A 20,836-nucleotide genomic window follows, 5' to 3' on the forward strand; every position below is an offset into this window, starting at 1 on the left:
CTACACAGATGTCCTTCATTGAGAGGGATAATATACTTAAAAAGAGTGAATGCACAGGCTGTAATGTTTGAAGATCAGGTGTCAGGCATGAGGTGGGTTAGCTCCACTGAAGACAATAGAGCTGTATCAATTAGCACCTGCCTGCAGGCTTTGATCCCAGAAAGCTGGTCATATTTGGAGCAACAAGGAGACATGTTCTGGTCAAGGTGTGACAAGGAAGTTCTGATGTTTGCTACATTTTAAAAGAGAAAAGCCCACTTACTTCTACCATGTTCCAATGATTTCATTTCCACTCTCAAGGAGAAACAAATTGACATTTCCCACATCCTATGACATTTCTGACTAAGTTTTCTATTGGGTAGCACTTAGCACTGGAACAGGTCTATTAGAAATGCAAATGCTTTATAGCACATCCTCCCCATCTCCTTTGCCTATGCAAAAAAGAACTCGTTCTGAAAGCAGTGCTGATGTGTACTGTTCAAAAGGCATTAATCTAAGCACAGGCATGTACTGCCTTATAGGAAGTGGGAATGCCGTGAAGAATGGCCCCTTCTGCTCACCCACTGTTCCATCTTCCAAAGCCTCCCATAGTTCAGTGTCCATAGGGGAGGAAGGTAGCATAGAGGCATCTCTCCCACTTTCCAGGCCTGCTGGGAGATTTCTGTCTGATGAGGGGGATTAGAGGACTAGTGGGATTAGAATTTGGAGGCAGCTATCTTGCAAATTAGTTTGAAGGAAAAAAAGTAGTGTCTCAGTTGGATTCAGTGGTAGAAATAGGGTACACCCAGAGTGTAAATTAGCTAGGGGCTGTGTGGACATAACTTTTTCTATGGCTGTGGGGGGATTTACTATGTTTGCTTTGTAAGGAGAAAGTTGCTGTGAAGTTTAAAGAAAACCAGAAAATGCAAACCCCTAGGCCTAATGCTGCTCCTCAATCTACTTCCCATCCTATACCTTTCAGACCAGTTTTTACCCCAGATGCTAAGGTTTCTTCTTGAGTCCTCTGCTACCTAGGTACCTACAGCTCCTATTGACTAATCTGTCCATCTCTTTTCCTACACAACCAAGCAGAGAGTCCCATGCCAACACTCCTTCCACTGCTAACAAGCACAAGTTCCCCTCCTTTTACCATTCCTTATGCTGTTAGGAATCTCAATATACATAAGCCTGTCAGTGAGCATTTCACTGGAGTGGGCCATTCCATTAAAGACCTGAGAATATGCATCCTACAACAAAAAGACTTTAAAAGCAGATAACATCAAGAGGTTTGTGAACTGGGGGTCATACTCAAATTTGGCACATTAACATTTGGTATTAACAAAGACAGCAATTATCTCATGCACTATAAGGACTGCTTCCCTTCCTTTGGGGTGTGTCTGCACTTGCATTCCTTTTTCGAAAGAGGCATGCAAATAAGGCAGGTCAAAAATGCAAGCGAGGTATAAATTTGCATATTTGGCACCTCATTTGTATATTCTAATTTTGAAAGAGCTTCGTTCGAAAGGAGAAAGCCAGTGTAGACGCTGCTGTTTCTAAAGTAAACCCATCTTTGAAAGACTCCTTCTTCCCTTTAAATAATGGGAAGAAGGATTCTTTCAAAGATGGGTTTACTTTTGAAAGAGCAGCATCTACACTGGCTTTCTTCTTTCCAAAGAAGCTCTTTCAAAATTAGAATATGCAAATGAGGTGCTGAATGTGCAAAATTATACCTTGTTTGCATTTTTATTTACCTCATTTGCATACCTCTTTCGAAAGAGGAATGCAAGTGTAGACACACCCTTTATGTTTGGAAGTATCTCAGGCAACACACTTAACATCCTCCACCCACCTCCCTCAGTTCTGTGTATTTGATTTGTCAGTTTTTATTGCAGTTTTTTTTTTATCTGTGCTGTATGGCTGAGTTGGGCTGGAAATGCGATAGATCTGAAGAAGTGGGTCTGTTCCATGAAAGCTCATCACCTAGTACATCATTTTGTTAGTCTTTAAAGTGCTACATGACTGCTGGTTTTTTTCGTTAGAATACAGACTAACGTGGATACCTTTCTGTTACTGTACTGGGTTACACGTGGTTCACATTTGTAAGAGTCTCTTTACAGCCATAAAAGTGAGAAACATAACTTGTCTTCCAGATGAGTTCCTGGAGTGCAAGTCTGCAACAAGGGCTGATTCTTGAATACAGAGTACCTTGTTTATCATTGCATAATCTGTTGCCACTTCCCAATTCTTAAATGAACTGAGGCACAAATGAGACCAAAAGAAATTGGTTATAAGGGATTTAATTTAGTGTTGCCCCAATGTCCCCGTACCAAGGATGGGTGAAAATCATGGACTTCAAGGTTTTGTGATTATACTAAACTGTTATTTCGAGTCTCAAAGCAAGGGCGATTTCATAAACCATTATCATTCATGTCTTTGTTTCCAAGTATGATTACATTTGAACAAGGTATGTTACTACATGTCAGGAAAAGAGAGGGCATTCATAGGTGCTCCATCTACGGATGCTGGGGGTGCTGCCACACCCCTGGGTTTGAAGTGAGTTCCATCCCATAGACAGTTTACAATTTGGTTCAATGTCTCTCAGAACCTCCACTATAAAAAGGGTTCCAGCACCCCTCCTGCCTTCAAGCTAAGTTGAATGAGTGGGTGAGCTATGCATGGTGTACTGCATATATTGTACTTATTTTTAATTGGCATGTGCTTTCTCCCCTCTCTGCCCCGATTTCACAGTTCCTGTGTTTTAATCTGTCCTCTGTGTTCCATGTTTTCATTTTTCCTCTCTCTGCTTCATCAATACTCCTTATTACAATATTTCAAAAGCAGAGGATGAACTCAAAATATTGAAAGTGAACTTTTTGGCCCCTCAGAGCAGAAGTGTATTAATTCTTAAACATAATGAATTCTCCCGTCCTTATCAGGTACTGATATTTAGAGGCACCTCATGACATTACTTAGTTTTCTGTTTTGTTTTGTTTTTTTCTAGTGCAGGGAGAGAGGAGTAGGTGTGATTAAGGGGGCGATTGTTCCTCTCACAATTGGTTGTAACAAACCTTCCTTCTTTCCATTTCTCCAGGAAAGAAACCAAAGACAGAAAAGGATGATAAATCTAAACAAATTAAGGTAAGAACTGATTGTTTCACAGTGAAGGACGCTCTAGCTTGTGTCAGTAATTCTGGTATAACTTTTCTTGTACCCACTTTAAAATAACATCAGCGCTACTTGCAGTCCATTCTGTTTCTTTGCCTATGTTTTCTCTTCTTATGAATTCAGAATGACGCACATTGCATTTCTTCAACATGGAACTTGTTGCAGCTGTGACTGATGTGATCAGAGTACAGCAGCACCAGCTGTTGTGTTGCAGATCAATATTGGTGAAGAAAGCAGCTTGTAGATGTATTTAGCCAATACGTATTTGTGTTACTAGAAATAAAGATGTAGGGAATGGTCCTAGGCAACAGTAATACCCTGGATAACTAATTTGTGATGATGTTGTGTTGGACATTAGTGTGTATCTAAATAAGAACGTTTGCTCTGGTAGGGTTGCAGTCTGTGTTTGTGACTCCTGCATTGAGCATGAGCTCCTGCCAAGACCTACTTTGGGGCTAAACTTGGAATGTTCACTACCAAGAGTTGTGCTTCCTGTCTGGAGTAGTTCCACTGAAGTCATCGGAGAGACTCTGACGCATGCTCTAGAGTAGATGTTAGCAGGACTGGGCTGTAAGCCAGAAATAAATCAGAAACCTTGTTCAGAGAAAACAATTGAAAACAAAGTTTACAGTCTGCGATCATTAGCAGAACAGGGGGCAGATCCTGCAACCTTTTCTCAGGCAAAGCTGACATTGAAATCTGTGGCCACAGTACCAGCAAGTTCCCCCACAGGTTGAAAACTGACAGAAACCATAAGTTCTTTGTGCCGTCCGAATTGTAGCAGTGTCCAGTGATGAGGCTTGCCACTTTCTTGCCGCTCCCTATTAAAAAGAGATCAAATTCAGCCCTGACATTAGCAGGTTCAGCTATCCTGGGGGTCAGAGGAGAATTTTGCCTCAGCTGTTGTGAAGTCCGCAGGAATTCTGCATGAGTACATACCCCAGGGTCTGGCCTTGTAATTCCCCTAATTAAATTGAAATTTTTGAGGAGAAGAAACTAGTTTTTATAGATGTGTGTGCTCTTCCATGTAGCAGGCCCTGGAAAGGATTTTACACCTGATGAACTCTTAAAGCTCTTTTTAAAATGCTGAATTAAGCAAAAAAATCTCCTTATGTATCACAGAATCAAATTCTGTGAAGTTGGACAAAAGTGAAAATGGGTGGCAGACAAAACCTCTACTTGCATTTTTCTCATGTAATACCTGATTATACTTAATATTTCAAATATTACTGTATTGTGTTTTTATTGAGATTAAGGTGGTTAAATAGCGTTGTCTTTAAATAATGTTATTCAGCTACCCGTATGAATTCTAATATATGTGCCAATCATAATTAGTACCCAGTTGGGTGCAGATTGCCGGCAAAGAAAAAAATCAACCCAGATAATTTTCTGTCTGATTGGAGCAGCAGCTGGTGTTGTTGAGGGCCATATACAACCTAAATGTCTGCAGTTACTGTCTTCCCCCGTCCCCATGCACTTCCTTTACAAATCAAAACAATAAACAAACAAGAGCTGTAGCAGTGATTGGCTCCCTTTAGTGAGAAATGCTGTATCTCCCCAGCTCACATGGGCTCAACCCTGTGAGCACTCATAAACAAAGTAGTTCAAGTGACATCAGTGGGATTATTACTCGTGGTATTATTCCTGGAGATAAATGTTTGTGAGAGTAGACCCCAAGTGTTAGAAGCAGCGGTTTCCGGATATGGTATCCTGTAACACTGGAACAGCTAAGACGATTGTCTGTGTTTACAGCCCACTGTCTCATATACCATGAGCTCAGAACTCACCAGCCTCTTTGAACTGGAGCCAGGATGCTAACTCAGAGTATTCTGGTTTATTTTAACAACTGTGCATGTGCCAATTTCTAGATTGCAGTCATTTTAAAACGTAAACTATCTCTGTACTCACAAGCTATCAGAATACCATCAGTTATTACAGGAGTAATAGAGTAATAGTGAGCTCAACTCAGACCCTGCCAGATGGATGAAGAATAAATTAATTTACAAATATGTTGTTTGAAAATTGAAACACAATTATAATATTCAGATCTTCAGAGCTGTGGGTTTTGTGATTAGATTTTTTTTTTAAAACAAATTCACTTTATCTTTGAAATGCTATTTTAATGTCATGAAGATTACTGGAAAACTTTTACATGACATGATGCCTGTTTAAAATCCCTGAAATAATCTCATTGTCTATAGTATAAAGATGGAGAAGACTGAGGATCAGAAATTGAGTGCACAAAAAGGTGCGAGGTGTGGTGACACAATGCCTAACTTTTAGATGCTCAGAAAATCATGGGAACAACACTACTATTTACAAAGCCTGAGTTAGGCACCTGCACAATGAATAGGGAGAGAGAGCTGTAGTAGGTATCAGAGGAAACTTGGTTCCCCAGCTGACACACAGCAAATGCATGAGATACACTGTGTATAGAGTAGATGTAGTTCTCCCAACAGAACTGCATTATGGCAATAGTTATGATTATACCCAGAAGATTTGATTTAGTGAAAAAATTCTTTTTTGTGTTTTGGACTCTTGTGATAGAGAAAAGTTAAGGCCACAAATTAGTATTTACTGTACAGGCAGCTCAGGTGTTTCGGAAAGGATGCAGTACTTCAGTATGTTTGGAAAGCAGTAAGGATGAATATTTAATAAAATATTCTTTTAAGGCAGCATGGCAACCTTATTATTAATCTTCTATAACAATTAGCATATCAACTGATTCCTCTCTGGAGATCTGCTGTCAGTGTAAAGAGTGGCTTTTAACTTGGGGTTAAATGGAGAAGGCTTGGCAATGTAGTTCTCTTTGGCCTCCATTTGGAGAGCTTAAGAACTGATCTTCATCCTGCTTCTGCTTGGGGTCAGCGAGTATGTGACAGGCGGAAACTAATCTGATTATTTGTTGGTTTTGGCAGAAAGAGATGAATAGGAAATAAAGTCAAAGTTCCTAAAATAAACTAACGCTAAATCTGACCCAACTCCGTTGTGTTCATTCTAGCAAGAACCAGTGGAGTCATCTTTTGCAGAGACTAACGGAATAACCGAGGTCTCTTCTGACTATTATCTGTCCGCTGTGAAAAGTGAAGTTGACAGCACCGTGAACATTGTAGGTAAGTGCTTCCAGTGCATACTTCTCACATGTGGTAAACCAGTATGCATGTGGTCTTCAAAGTTTAATGGTCTCAGAATAATACATATGAGTGTATGAAACTGATCCTTGCTGCAGTATTTGATATTTTGGAGCATGCCAAAGTTATACAATATGATTCACAGAACCAGATTTTGCGGTCTGAAGGTTTGCCAGAAATCCAGGATGAGAGTTTAGGTTGCTACAAAGGTTGGGAGAAACAAGTTCATCGTCAGAGGGAAGAATGAAGTACTTCTCCTTACTTTGGTGGCCATCCATGACATTAATCAACTCCATCCTATACTGTGATCTAAAACTGTAAGAACAGCCACACTGCGTCAGACCAAAGGTCCATCTAGCCCAGTGTTCTGTCTTCCAACAGTGGCCAATGCCAGATGCCTCAGAGAGAATAAACAGGTCATAATCAAGTGATCCTTTCCCTGTTGCATATTCCCAGCTTCTGCCAGTTTGATATTTTATTCAATGCACAGTGGGTGGTAAGATTCGGACATAGAAGGTGATGTTCTCATAACTCTAAGATGGTTTGAAGGACTTCTTACAGGTTGCAGTTTTGGTAGTAATTGAAAAATATATATTAAAGGATTAAATGTGGTATGATCCAGGTTTTGTTTTAACTGGCACTTCAGTAACAGAATACAATAAATGCATTCATATCTGGCTGCCATAGGACCGGGTGGTTGCCGGATATTCAAATGTTCTGGATGATAGAGAGTTATACCTAGCAATGCATAACGCTAAAGAAAACCAAGGTTAGATATTAAGAAACAAAAACGTATGCAGAATACTTTATTTACCAACAATAGTAATATTGTACACTGTAAACTATATTCACTGTATTTATTTGTATTTACTTTCACTATACCATACTTATGGAAGAGGTAACTAAAATTTACGTATGGTTAAAATGCCAGTTATTTGAGAGTTCTGGATGGTGGAATGCTGGATATGAATGCTTGCACTGTATACTGTGAACATTACAGTGTTAACAGCACAGGTCAATGAAAGAGAGATCAGTGATCAACTGGTGAATTAGGAGCTAGCTGACAGAATGAAATGTGAATAATTGGTTTTTAGCAGCGTAAGCTGGCTTATGTCTTGACAGCATTTTGCTGGGTGTAATTATTTATCGTTACAATGAAGTTCTTGGAAATAGAATCCAGTCACCACTTGGCCTAGAAATTCTTTTTTTCTGTACGAGATGAAGTGTTTGAAAATATGCTTATATTCTTTTCACAGAGATGATCAGTTTTAGTTCCAATGAATTGTTTTATGTCATGTTTATTTTTCAAGCTAAGTGTAGCCTTTTTCACTGAGACACTTACCCTGGATGGAAAAAATTGAGCCCTCCTGCTGACTCAGAAGCAGTATATTGAATTGTGCTGTGTTTTTGTGAGCATATTTTAGATTTCAGCTTCTTCTATTGCAGACTGTCTTAACATTAGCATTGGAGGAATTCCATCACCGTAGTAAGACATATTTCCCAAATACGCCAGACTCAGGCTCAAAAAATTGAAATTGGAAATATCCAAAGGTTGATACAGAGTCATTGGGAAGAAACTGTATACATTTTTTTTTTGCATTATTTAGCAAATTGTAAGTCAAACAATGAACAGTTTAACCCCTGTATTGAAGTCAGTTGGATTCTTTCTTGTGGCTTAATTGGGGTTTGGGCTAGGCTTATAGAGCTCAATTCTGTGAGTTAGTGAGTGTTTTGAACTTCTGTTTAACTTCACTGGAAGTGAAATGCACTGCACTCTGCACTCGATAAGAGGTTCTCAGTAGGTGGTAGAAAGAAACCAATAGATGACACTAATATTTATCAGAATCTGCTCTGTGTGTTGTAATAAAAACAAGGAAAATTACTCAGGAGAACAGGAGTGAATCCAAATGTTGTATGGCTTTATTTTTGCCATTGTTCCTAGGTATAAGCATTCATAGCAGGAATAGCTAGGGCAAATTCTGCTCACTTCACTCACATGAGAAATCTTTATTTCACAAAAAAAAACAAAACAAAAACCAAACCAAACCAAACCACTTGGGATTTGGTTGCAGTTGAGCATATCCCGTTCTAGCCTAGTTATGCAGGCTGTGGGGCTGCCTATCTGAACTAAATAGGGGAATCTTTATTTACTACTCCAAGCAGTTTTTCAACATAAACAGCAGCCCCACCCCAAACCAGGAAGAATAGCTTCATCCAGTGTGTTCTGGGGAAGTGGGGAGGGAAAGAGGGACTCAGCACCTGCAGTGGTGCAGCTGAGGCCAAGCCCACAGCATTTTGTTCAGTATTTTTGCTGATACACACTGAAGTTATCTCATGGGGCTGGCAAAGAATTCTCCAGGTACGGAAGAGGAAGATAAGGAAATGGAGGCAGAATGTTCTGTTGGACAACACAGCTGTCTGACACTGATAATGAATGCGGGATGTGCCACACGCACACAGCCCTGGCTCTTACTGAGAGCTTGCTGCAGAATCGGAGGGAATGTTGTTTACAGTTAGAAATAAGTATCTGGAGCAAATTGGTGGGAATTCTAAATCAGGCTCCTTTTCAAGGGGACAGTCAGTGTCTTCAGTTGTGTTTTGCTGGGATTACCTCGTAACATACGCATTCTAGTTTGCGGAGGTTTCCCAGTTAGCTATTTGCCTTTTTCACAGAACAAAGTAATTTGCAATTATTTTCACTGGGGGGAAAAAAGACTTCTTCCCTTTTTCTTGTTTAACACTATTGTTAAGAAGAATAGCATCTGCAGTTAGGTTGCCTCTGAGAAGAATAACTCTCTCATACATCAGTGTATAATCTTGGCACCAGCATGGGGCTGGGAGAAATGACTCCCCTGCATCCTTCCTGTTACGATATTGTATAGGTCTCTACATGTGTTATACAGGGACATCTTTGTTATCTGGCATCCCCAACCAGGGATGCTAGATAATAAAATGCGCTGGTTAGTATAGCTGAGGCGAGCAGCCAGTCCCACTCCTCTCTCCGCCCCTGGCTGGTCAGTGGGCATCTGGCTCTGCAGCAGCCAGCCCCAGCTGGGTATGCCAGTTCACTAAATGTGCCAATTACCTGTATGCCATATAGTGCCAATTATCCATATGCCATATAACTGGGCTTTTAACATAGTTATTTTTTAGCTCGTTTCGAAGCATCCAGTATTGGCCACTATCGGAGACAAAATATCAAACTACACGAACCGGTATGTTAATTCTCATTCTTTAACATAGGCGTAGCAACCCATCATTTTATAATCCACAAATCTATCGTATATCACTACTCACGAATCAGTCTGAGCCAAATCCTGCTGTACACATTCCCATAAAACTGCCATTAAAATCCAGGAGACTTTTGCTTGAGTATGAAGTTTTTGACCTGACACATTCTAATAACACAACATAATTTTTGTTTTCAGTTGTGAATTCTGTGGCATTCTCATGAGACTGGCTCTAACCCAGAGCTTTTTATCACCCGCTGGTTGTCTACAATTTATGTTTGTGCACAGCACCTTAGCAAATATATTTCATCAGTGCTCGAGTCCCTGTTAATTTTAAAAACCTTTCCTAGTGCTTGTGTTGGGGGCGGGGGGCAAACCACGTACTATGGATATGCTCTCTGTAATGTAATGCCTCAGCATTTTCTATATAGAAGATGAATTTTTGTAGTGCAATATTTTATGCTGAGATAAAGAAGTTGTACAAGAAGTGAATTCATGACTGGAAGGTCAGGGTTTTATTCCTGGCTGTTATCTTTGTTTCGCTGTCAGTTATTCTCTGTGTGCTTTAGTATACCCGTCCTTAAAATAGGGGATAACTATTTTGTTGTGTGACTTTCTTTATGTCTGTAAAGTGCTTTGGATCTTTCCATGAGAGTTTGCAGAATGTTGCAGACTGCCTTAACTTTGTGGAGGGAAAAATGAAGCTTTTTCTTACCTAGGTGTGGAGCAGCATTTGCCTGCTGATGTGGGACATTCCTATGTTAATATTTTACCAAACTGCAGCGCAGAGGCTTTGAAATATATTGCTTTTTACATACTGTAGCTTGTATTGCAGGGGATGGCGAAAAAGACCCTGTATCATTCCTGTCTCCAGCAGAAACTCAGTCAGATTAATTTCATGTTTAAGACCACTGAAGTCTGTAGAATTATCCAGAGATTCATTTGGGAAGTTGTCTCTGAGTTCTGAACCACTGTGCCTTATAGTACATGATCTCTAACAGAGCATCCAAAGTCCACAAATCATCGGCAGCTTGCCATGATCTGCTTCTGACTTAACGTAAAGAGGAAGTAATGTTCTGATAAAGATGGAGAATAGTTTTCTGAGCCTTCTGTGTCCTGGTAAGACCTCGTTTCTGTATTAAAGATGAGCATAGCTATAGGCTGCGTTTTGGAGCAAAGTGAGCTAGCTGTGTCTGGGGCCAGGGCACACGGCTTAAGTGGTGAAAATTGGAAAGGAAGGAGGCAGCTCTGAAGACGTTAGAGACCAAAATTTCCTTGGAAGCCTCGTTAGAAACAGGCACGGAGAAGAGCACAGAAACTGTAACGAAAAGACTGCGATGAAATGTGTCAGACAAATCAAGAAGTCTTGCAATAACTTCTCTCTTTCTTCTGTTGTGGAGTTGTAGGGCAGACCCATCTTGATGGCAGTACCGAGGAGCATGTGATAGTTGCCAATCCTCCTGATGTTTGCCAAGTAGTAGAGGTGACAACCGAGTGTGATGAGCAACCCCTCAGCATGAGTCAGTTGTACCCTCTGCAGATTTCCCCCGTCTCTTCCTATGCAGGTAAGTCATTGTTCCTCAAAAGAACTTTCACAAGATTCAGGAACTCTCAAAGGGTAATGCTGGAATGCTCCATAGGCTTATGCAGTTAGGCAGATAATTACAATACATCACAGGAAGGGCAGCAGTCCTTGTAATGCTTGAGAGGACTGTCAAAATAAACCCTGTCAACTGAAATTCAGGCTAGCATTTCCCTGTTGTAAAATGACAGTTATCCCACGTGTTGCAAGGACTGCTTCCCTTCCTTTTGATGTTTGTAATTATCTCAGGCAAGGGGCTTAACATCTCTGACCTCTCACCCACACACCTTCAGTTCCAGGTGTTTGATTTGTCAGTTTTTATTGCAGGTTTTTTTTGGCCCTCTGTGCTGTATAACTGAGTCTGGACTGGAAATTCTGTAGCTTAGAAGTGGGTCTGTCCCACAAAGCTCATCACCTAATGCATCATTTTGTTGGTCTTTAAAGTGCTACATGTCTGCTGTTTTTGATTTTGTTTTGTTTTGTTTAAAGCTGTGACTCCGAGTGCCTTTCCCGTACCTGAGAAAGGGCTCTGTGTGGATTGAAAGCTGCTCTCTTTTGCCAAAGGACGTTGGTCCAATAAACTGTCTCACCCACTTTGTCTCCTAATGCTGCAAACAAGTTTCTTCCTCTATAGTATCTTTGAGTATAAAGGGTGAAAGACAGTTAAAAATCCAGTGTTTCTGCCACTATTTATGCTGGGTATTGTTTGTCTTTCTCTCAGTCCAAACAGTGAAAAATCAATGCTTAGCTTTGTTGACATTTCAGCATTGCTTTCAGATTCTTAGTGTTGCAGTTTTGGGGCTTCAAATACTAATGCAGAACATTAAATTGTTTAGAAACAACTGTTTTCATTGGATATTTTCACTATGGAAACATTTCTGGCTAGCCTTACGTTTTAGAAAGGCTTGTTTTTACAACATGATAATGCTGGCCCAAATACCAGTTGACAGGGTTATTTTACTATTACTTCCTTATCACGCTGATGTTGTTTTTAGAGTTACCACATTTGCTTTTCATCCCACGATTTTCCTTAGTGAGTCACCATCATTCGTTTACAGATGAATCCTATTTTAAGATGCCCAGATGGTATATTGACCTGCTTTTTATTTCCCTTTCTCCCCCTGCATGGCTTTGTTTTTACATATGTATTCCCCATTATCCTCTCCAGTTTTCTTTAATATTTATTTACTGCAAGAAAACAATATGTACAATATGTTTGGTCCATCTACTGTTTATATGTAATTCATTTTACTAATTGTCACATGGATATGTTCCATGTATTACGTAAAGGGAAGAGAGAGCCCATCGTGTGACTAGAAGGTTGTTCCACAAGAAGCTTCAATGGAACAATTCTTGGAGGAAGGTGCTATTTAACATGGGAAGGGCTAGCAGAACCTGTCCCTGAATAGTCTAAACTCCATTTCATTATTACATATTTTTAATCAACTAAAATATGGCAGGGTAGGTATCACTAACCCTTTAAAAATGCTTGTTGGTAAGTCTGAAGGCTCATTTGAAAGCATTAGTTTCTAAGGTGCCTAATACTAATATTAGAATGAGGAAATCTAAATGGATTAGTTCATAGTCTGTGTGGGCTGGCGATATTGTGCCAGCATCCCACTAGTGTTCTTGCTGCATGGTTCTAAAGTCACAGTTGGTGGAAACTTGCAGCAGGTAGAGAGGATAGCGAATGGGGAGATGGACCACTTACCTGAGCACTATAGATACTTTGACAAGGAGGCCCAGATCCTCAAAAGTATTTGGGTGCTTAACTTCTGTTGCAATCAATGGGGTTTGGGCACCAGTATGCCTATAAAGCTCTGGGCCTAAACTCTTTGAGTGGGGACTGTCCCTTTGCTGTAAGGTTTTGCACAATGTCTAGCCCACAGGGGCTGTGGGGTCCAGGTACTGCTGTAATTCGGTTGTGCAAGAGTGGACTGGGGAGCTTGAGAGGGGAAGCTGTCTTTGTTGCAGAGGTCTAAAGGTCGCAACAGTTTCAGATACAACATGTCCTTCGTTTTTGCACTGTTGTCAACTAGTTTCCAAGCCTTCGGAGGGCAGGGGTAGAAACAGAAATGTTTGTCCGTTCAAACAGTCACTAATAGACTAATTGGACTGGGCATGACTCATTACTCTCTCTGTGGTTTTACCTTCCAACCATTAGGCATATTAGTTTGATACATTTTTACAGAAAATACTTTTCTCTTAAGGTTAGGAGGGAGGAGCATTGTGTCTTCTTGGGATTGTCTCCAGGATTGGTCTGTTAGATGCTGATATGTGATCATCGTATCCACAGCAGTCTGTAATGGCCGGAGGGTCACAGGGGCTTTGGGAAGAGGATGTTCATACTTTGTGTTATTAATGGAAGATTAGGCCTTAGAAACATTTGTCTGTCTGTCAAATGCTGCTTGCGTAACTCTCCCAGGATAATTGAACGTGACAAACATGCTTCTCTTAACCTCGGCCAAAGAATCTGAATAATAATATAAGTACACAGAAAATATTTGGAACTGTATATTGGGATGTGCCTCTTCTGCTCTGCACCCACTCCATTGCCATGAAGCTGTCCAATCGTCAGCATAGCTGACCGTGCAAGGATCACTCAAGTGTAGTATAATGTGTTAGTGTAATGGCCCCAGTGTTAGTGTAATGGCTTTTATGCTTTCTGGACCCAACATATTGGACATGCATGTGGAAAGTTGGGCACAGCTGTGTTGTCCCTATGGATTGCTGAGCCTCAGCTTTTGTCCTGGGATGCCAGAAGTCTTCAGAATGCTGTAATGCCATGCTCAGGGGGCCAACCTGGTGTCCAGATAGGTCAGGCTTGGGGAAGCACAAAGGTGACTTAATGCCACTTTTCTACTTCATCAGTGCATTTCATGGCAGCAAACAAGGATCTGGTCCAAGATTATTTTTTAAGCATACCAATGATTCACTGGGGGGTTGGGGCTGGCAGATCGGAATTCCATAGTTTGATGTTAGGGCTGCCACCTGTCCTGAAATTCATAGGATAATCTCACATCCTCTGGCTCTACATTGCACTGTACAAATCCAAATTGTACAGCCATTCCAAAGTCCCAGGTTTGTTCTGGGCTTTGCAATAGCATAGTGTGGCAGAGTAACGCACACAAGGGATGTGCCTGATGCATCCGAAGTGCAAAAAGTGGTCTGAGGTACCCAGGATGCCACATACAAATGTTTTCTTGCAAAAACCTATCTATCTCCTTTTAGATGCTATTCAAGCCAATAATGCCAATTATTGCCCTCACGAATTCTCTGATATTTTAACTAGTGTTCGAAATTCTTTAGTGCCAGCCTTACATCGCACCTTGTTGAAAATAGTTCAGATAATCTTGCAGCCTCTCTTTCCTTTAGAATTTTACACATCCCAATGACTATCTTCTCTCCCCAGTTCTGGAGCCTTCTCTTGCTCAGCCTTTGGTTATAGATAAACATTGCAGACAGATTCCCTTGTTGCTGCATTTACAAAATTCTTTATTACCACGTTTCTGTGCATCACTGTGTCTGTTTCATGTCTGCATACAAATTCCTCATATCCTTATCATTCTCAAATTCTGCCCCTGCTCTTCTATACAGATTGTTCTCCTGCCTTCCCTTTCCCATCCTAGCTTGTAGTTTGGTTTAATTGCAAAAAGCCACCTTGCAGCAGCTCTGTTTAACTAGGTTAGCACATGTGAAGCCATGCAAAGTCCTAATCAGTGTCAAAATAACTGTTCTGCTGCAGCTGTTTTTATATAACACCCACCGGTAGCTAGGCTGTGCTGCAGTAAACGTGACTTTTCCAGAACGTACTGATCCCATTTATTTGCTTAGCAATGTATGTGACACAGAGGGCGATCTGTGGCCTGCTTCCTGCCCCTCACCCACCACAACTTGGTTACAGTATGTGCATTTGGGGTCGGAGACAGGCACCCAGATGTGATGACAAGTTTGGAGCGGAGGCATGGAGGGAGGGTTAAGAGGCATGTGGATGCAATAGCTGGAGGAAAGGTTCATGTTTGTGTGAAGATGCAGTCGCTGAGAGGATGGCATGGGTGTATGTATGTGTGTGGGGTGCAGTGGTTGGAAGGCTGATGAGTAGGTGGGGGGTGTAGAGATTGAGAGAATGATCACAGGTGGAGGGCTGGGAAGGAACAGCAGTTTTGGGGATCATAGAAGAGATGTGTGGCAATTCAGCGATGGAGGGAATGGAGATAGGATATTACAGACGAGAAGGATGAAAATCAAAATAAAGGAGAACAAATTTGATAGCAGTAGCAGAATGTGTTACAGACTAGTAGGCCTTGCTTGTGAAAAATTAGAATTTATCAAGTGAAATCAGCTTTCTCACTCTTTGGGTGTAGTTGTGGATAGAGTGGCTTTGATAAAGCAAAGGAAAGGAGTTTGCATGCGGGATTTTAGCAATACCACACTGAGCAAGCACAGTGGTGAAGGGAAAAATAAAGTCTGATCTTTGCCCACAGGGTTAAGCAGTGATAAGTCCCTTACACATCTGCTTCTCTTTAACTTTCTACATCATGGTGTAGTCTGTTTTTCTGCTTTAATGTACAGCTTTGTTTATCATATTAACCTATTGTTTTACTATTTTCATATGCTCCCAGCAAGTTGATTTATATAGGCCTCATATTTGAGTCTGGAGTCAGTTCATGCATGGCAGTGAATGAAGACTGTTGTACTGTTTGTTTATTTGTGTGTTTCTTTTAATCTTTGCCAGTTCTAGAAGAGGTTGTAGTGGCACGTTTCTTTTCAGAGGATACTGTCTGTTTAGATGGATTGGGATAACCTCAGGTAGAATGAGGCCCACTTTCATTGTTACTTCCATTTTGTTCAACAGAAAGTGAAACGACAGACAGCATTCCCAGCGATGAAGAAAATGCAGAGGTAAGCACTTTTGGTTATATAGTGTTCAGGAGAAATTCTTTAAGAACAATGACAGATTGTGGAGGTTCTTTCCCATTGTCCCCACCCAAATATACTATTACTCATACTGCGTTAATTTTAATAGTAGAGGGAGGGCTTTTTGGAGACCAGTGTTCAGATACTTGTAGAATGAAATTGCCTGTATAAAAAAAAAAATTATCTCAAAATTAGAAGTAAACTAATTCATACAAGTGTATCTATGAGTGTTATTTCTCAGAGCTTTCTGGGTAGCTTAGTATTTTATCTTGGTTGCAAGCAGCCTTGTTTGGATTTTTTTATATGTTTATCTGGGCTCACATAATGGCAGGAAATGGCACACTGGCGGGTGGAGAGAGAATTGTGAATGTGGTGCATGTATGCTTTCCTGATGAGTCTGTCCTCATGCTTGGAATGAAAAGAAATCAAGGGAGGTAATCTGTATCCGCCAAGTATTGTGTGGAACTGTTGCTTGTGACCTAAAAGAACACAGGGATCAATTTTTTATTTGTAGCCTCTATTTTTGCACCTGCTGGAATGCATGCACTTCTATTTGTGCATGTAAATAGAATCACAGCCTTATGCGAGTATTTAATGTAATTGGATGCAAAACACATACAGGTATTAGAGACAAGGCTGAATTTTGTCTTCAAGATTCCAGCTTCCAATTCATGACATTTCCTGCAAGGCCCTTTTCTTGCTCTGTTTAAAAAAAATAAATAGTTAAGATCCTTTGGTAAGAGAATTCTGCAACAAAGTCAAAAATGAGCAGCCACATTAACTCTGCTGACAGTGTAACATGACATACATACTTTACGTGAAATAAGTTCTTAATCCTTAGCCTGCTGAAGAGGGAGGGGTGTTTGGAGGAGCTCTTACACAGCTAATGACATTTAATGACATAAAAAGAAGTGAAAATTCTCTACAGATATAAAAATAGCACCTTGCAGGCTAGTACAGCTGAGCTGCTACCTGCTGCCAGATGGAGAGAAGGCTTTAGTAGGGCATGAATAAGGAAAGTGACCCTAAAAACATGGCTGAGCGTGTGGGTCATATTTTCCATCCTACTGTTGCAGGCAGAGGAGACCAAAACTCGGCAGACTCCGCTCGGACAGTTGGAATAACCTGGGCCTGGGAAATACTTCTTCCCAGTGCAGGGCTTAGCACTAGTTTTGTAGTAAAAATAACATGCTCCCCAGTCCCATAGAAGTCCCTTCCTGGGTGTGCACTGATGTTCTTCATGCTAGGGGATGGAGCAGATGCGAGCTTTCACGAGACCACTTACAGGTTGCATAGATTGCAGAGTGGATAGTTCACGAAAGACTAAAATGATAGCTGTAGGATTCTGTGCTGGCTGAGCCACAGGATGGATGTCTGTGTTTGGTCACCCCCAGAAGCCAAGTGCCTAAACTTCCCCAGATGTCAGGGATTGAAACCCTTGGCCGGGGTGTCCAACACATGGCCTGTGGGCCAGAATCTGACCGATGAAGCCTTTTCATCCCGTCTGCAGAACCGTCTCACTACGGGAACCTTTTCCTGTGGCAGCCGGCTTTGCAAAGTCAGGCAGGGAGGAGACGCTACGCTGAGCATGCCAGAAAGACCCGGGGATGCTCGGGACCAGGGCAGAAGTTTATTCCTGCATTGTCAGTTGTGTTGCTGCCATGCGCCCACTCCCTCTGCTACCCAGGGACTGCAGAGGGACCCCAGGGAGGAGAGTTGGGCTTAGCAGCTGGTCAAAACACTGAATGCTGTCAGCTTTGTAAGCTGTTCCTTTAGTCTGGACCACCTGTCCTTGGGGTCCTTTGTTGCGCTTGCAGTGCAAGTAATACATAATAGTGCTATCTGGGGGTGTGTGAAGGAGCAATGTTAGCTTGGCAGGAGCTGGGTTTATATTTGTTTGTTCAGCACCAGACCCGTGGATGACAGGAGCTAAAAATGATGTTCTAGGACAGTTTTTATGCATGACACCCATGAAAATTTTCCTCGAAAAATTGTTGTCCGACCCAGGGAAAAAAAAAAATAAAACCAACCCACCCAAACATCAGCATATACAGTAAAAACAAAGTGAAGCAATTTAATCAGGTGTCACAGCAATGAAGAAGCAACATTGCATTGCATCTGAGGATGTTGAGATCAATTTATGCTGCATTTTTCTGTTTTGAATGATTACGCTATTTTCTGTACGGCCCCCGGAACATGCAAAAAATGACCATTTGGCCCTGATGCAAAAAGACTGGACACCCCAGCCCTCGGCCATTTCAAGGAGGAAGAACACCCCCCCCCCCCCCCCCCAAACAGACCGGTGTTGGTGTGGGTGTGAGGGGGAGTATTTAGCACTTTGAAGTGCAGAGTTCCTTGCCTCTCTGCCCATTTTACCAGAATAAACTGAGAGCATGGACTTTGTTTTCCATCAGCAGGTTGTGCAGAGGAGCAGCTAGACTTAAGAGTGAGACATTTGAAGGAAAAGCAATCACAAAGTCATGTAAAAAACTAGAAGCACAAGTTTCAGTGGCTATTCCTTTATTAGGCTACAACCATGTAATGCAATTTAGGGCATAGCTTAAATTAAGAAGAGAGCGGCTTCTGCGTAAGTTATATTAGCAGGAATAGTTTACAAGCTTGGAGTCACTGACGGTCTTTTTCTTTTCAGGGCCGGCTTCATTGGCAAAAGAAAAACATTGAGGGCAAACAGTATCTGAGCAATCTGGGTATGAGGAACACGTCTCATATTCTTCCCAGTATGGCTACCTTTGTGACTTCCAACAAGCCTGACCTTCAGGTCACCATCAAAGAAGAAAGCTCCCCATTGCCTTACAACAGCTCCTGGCCCCCCTTCCCAGCCATTCCTCTCCCACAAGTCGTTTCTTCAGCTTCTGCCAGCAGCAGCAGGCCAGACCATGAGACGCGGGCTAGTGTCATCAAGAAAACATCAGACATCACCCAGTCGAGAGTCAAGAGCTGCTAAGCCTTTGACTTTGTGGCTTTAGCTTTGGTTTGTTTTTGTATTTTATGTTTCTCTAGAAGAGGTGCAGCTCTGACGCACAGTAGACAAATCTAAAGGAACGCCTTGACAATATAGAACATTGCTGTGTCCAACTCCAGTACTGGAGCTTTTTAACTCAGGACTCCAGCCATCAGTATGTCTACCTGAAACCAGACGGATTTCCAAGGTTACTGCATAGGAAAAACAGAACTTTGGCCCACTTATATAAGTTCCAGTACTTCATAAGAGGACCAACAACCACGAGGGAAGTGGTGCTGCTGCACTTCTTGCAGTCAAGGCTGTGATGGAACTGAAAGCCTCAGAATGGAAGAGAAAATGTGAACTAGCTGGAATTTTTTTTAAATGAAAAAAAATATTGTGAATATGTACATAGTGCAGTACTAGCAACATTGCAGTCTGCTTCTGCACCTTATTCTAAAGCACTTACAAAAAGGCCTTTTATTATCTTGCTCTAATTAATGGCACATTCAAAGCCACCCTCCCATCTTTATTCTTTTCCAAGGCTGTTCTTGCTAACAAGTCTTGAGACGTAAAGGGGAGGGGGGAGGAAGGTAAACCTTCCCAGCCCGATTTCACATGTTGTAAGACTGCTTTTCTCATGTTTGTTTCTAATATGCTATGCTTGAATGCTGCGTGGTACAATAGGAAGAAAACTATTACAGAGATATTATGCAAATTCCCAGATTTCAAGAAGGAAAAAATACTCTAATTCTAACCAGAGCAAGCTTTTTTATTTTTTATATGGGGGGGGGGGGCAGGGGGGATATTTTATTCAAAGTGAAATTCTAAAGTGAATATAATTTTTTTTAATCTTTTCTACAGCAAATTTATAATTTTAAGATTCAGTTCTCGGTGGGTTATCAGCAGTTATTACATCCTTGTGGCACATTTTTTTAATTTTGTAAAGATGGAATAGCTTTTATGAGCTCATGTAGCAATCAAATTATCCTGTGGATTGATAATAAATATGATAGTTAAATTTTTAATAATCCTCTTGTCTGTCATTATTTAATCTTACCAAAAGCCCAAGCAGTGTGGATATGGAAGGTGAAAGGTGCCCCCTCTCATAAAGGAAAAGTAGGAGTAGTCTTTGCTTTAACATTGCAAATTATCCTATACATTGGGAATGAAAGGGGCAGTGCTGGGAGATAGCTGCAGCACAGCACGGAGGGGCTAGGATTTAAAGGCTGGGTGGCCCAGTGGTCGGGGCCCTAGACTGCCAATGAAGAGACCCAGGTTCTGTTCCCAGCTCTGTTACCTCTTGTTGTGCCTCCTTGGGCAAGTTATTTCCTTCTCTGTCTACTTGAGTCTACTTTTCAAGACTCTATTTCTCTGTCTATAAAATGGGGATAGAGGGTTTCTTTTAAGTCATCTGAGCAATAATCCTGATAATTAGTGGACTCAACACAGAGCTGGCAGCAATGTAGATGCCATGCTGAGTTCTTATCACGGGCTTTAGGAGAGGAAGGTTTGGATAGTGGAGCTGAAGTAACAAGTTGTCACCTACCAGCCCTGGTGGGGGGCTAGCACTGGCCACTACTGTATTAACACATACTGCTTTGGAGGCGGCCAACACAACTCATATCCCCTCCTAGCATTACCGATGACAGACCCCCTGGGACTGTGTCACAGCCAACCTTCATGAACTCCTGCATTGCCCCACGTGTTCTCCTTTAATTCTGCAAGGGCAGGTCCACTTAAAAGCAATGGCAGCCGTGCCAGCTCAAGGCATCCCAAGTGATGCACCTGGTACTATCAGGCTCATCTGTTTTGCAGCATGTGTCCTGTCCTTGATGATGTAAATTCCATAATTAGGTACTTGTTATGA

General features: G+C 41.4%; 1 protein-coding gene across 4 annotated transcripts in view; it reads left to right on the top strand.

Annotated features, from left to right (window-relative positions):
* Window positions 1-19,959, top strand: part of IRF2 (interferon regulatory factor 2) — a 62,482-nt gene extending 42,523 nt beyond the window's left edge. For 3 of the 4 annotated variants that reach the window (XM_074992945.1, XM_074992947.1, XM_074992949.1), the window contains 5 exons: window positions 3,071-3,117; window positions 6,146-6,257; window positions 10,906-11,070; window positions 15,943-15,989; window positions 18,655-19,959. In XM_074992945.1, coding sequence (XP_074849046.1) covers window positions 3,071-3,117; window positions 6,146-6,257; window positions 10,906-11,070; window positions 15,943-15,989; window positions 18,655-18,969 — 686 coding nt within the window. In that variant the 3' untranslated portion in view covers window positions 18,970-19,959. The remainder of the gene's footprint in view (window positions 1-3,070; window positions 3,118-6,145; window positions 6,258-10,905; window positions 11,071-15,942; window positions 15,990-18,654) is intronic. The other variant, XM_074992946.1, reaches the window with a different exon arrangement.
* The last annotated feature ends 877 nt before the right edge of the window (window positions 19,960-20,836 follow it).

Source organism: Carettochelys insculpta, chromosome 4 (genome assembly GCF_033958435.1).
Source record: "Carettochelys insculpta isolate YL-2023 chromosome 4, ASM3395843v1, whole genome shotgun sequence".
In the NCBI taxonomy this organism is placed as follows: domain Eukaryota; kingdom Metazoa; phylum Chordata; order Testudines; family Carettochelyidae; genus Carettochelys; species Carettochelys insculpta.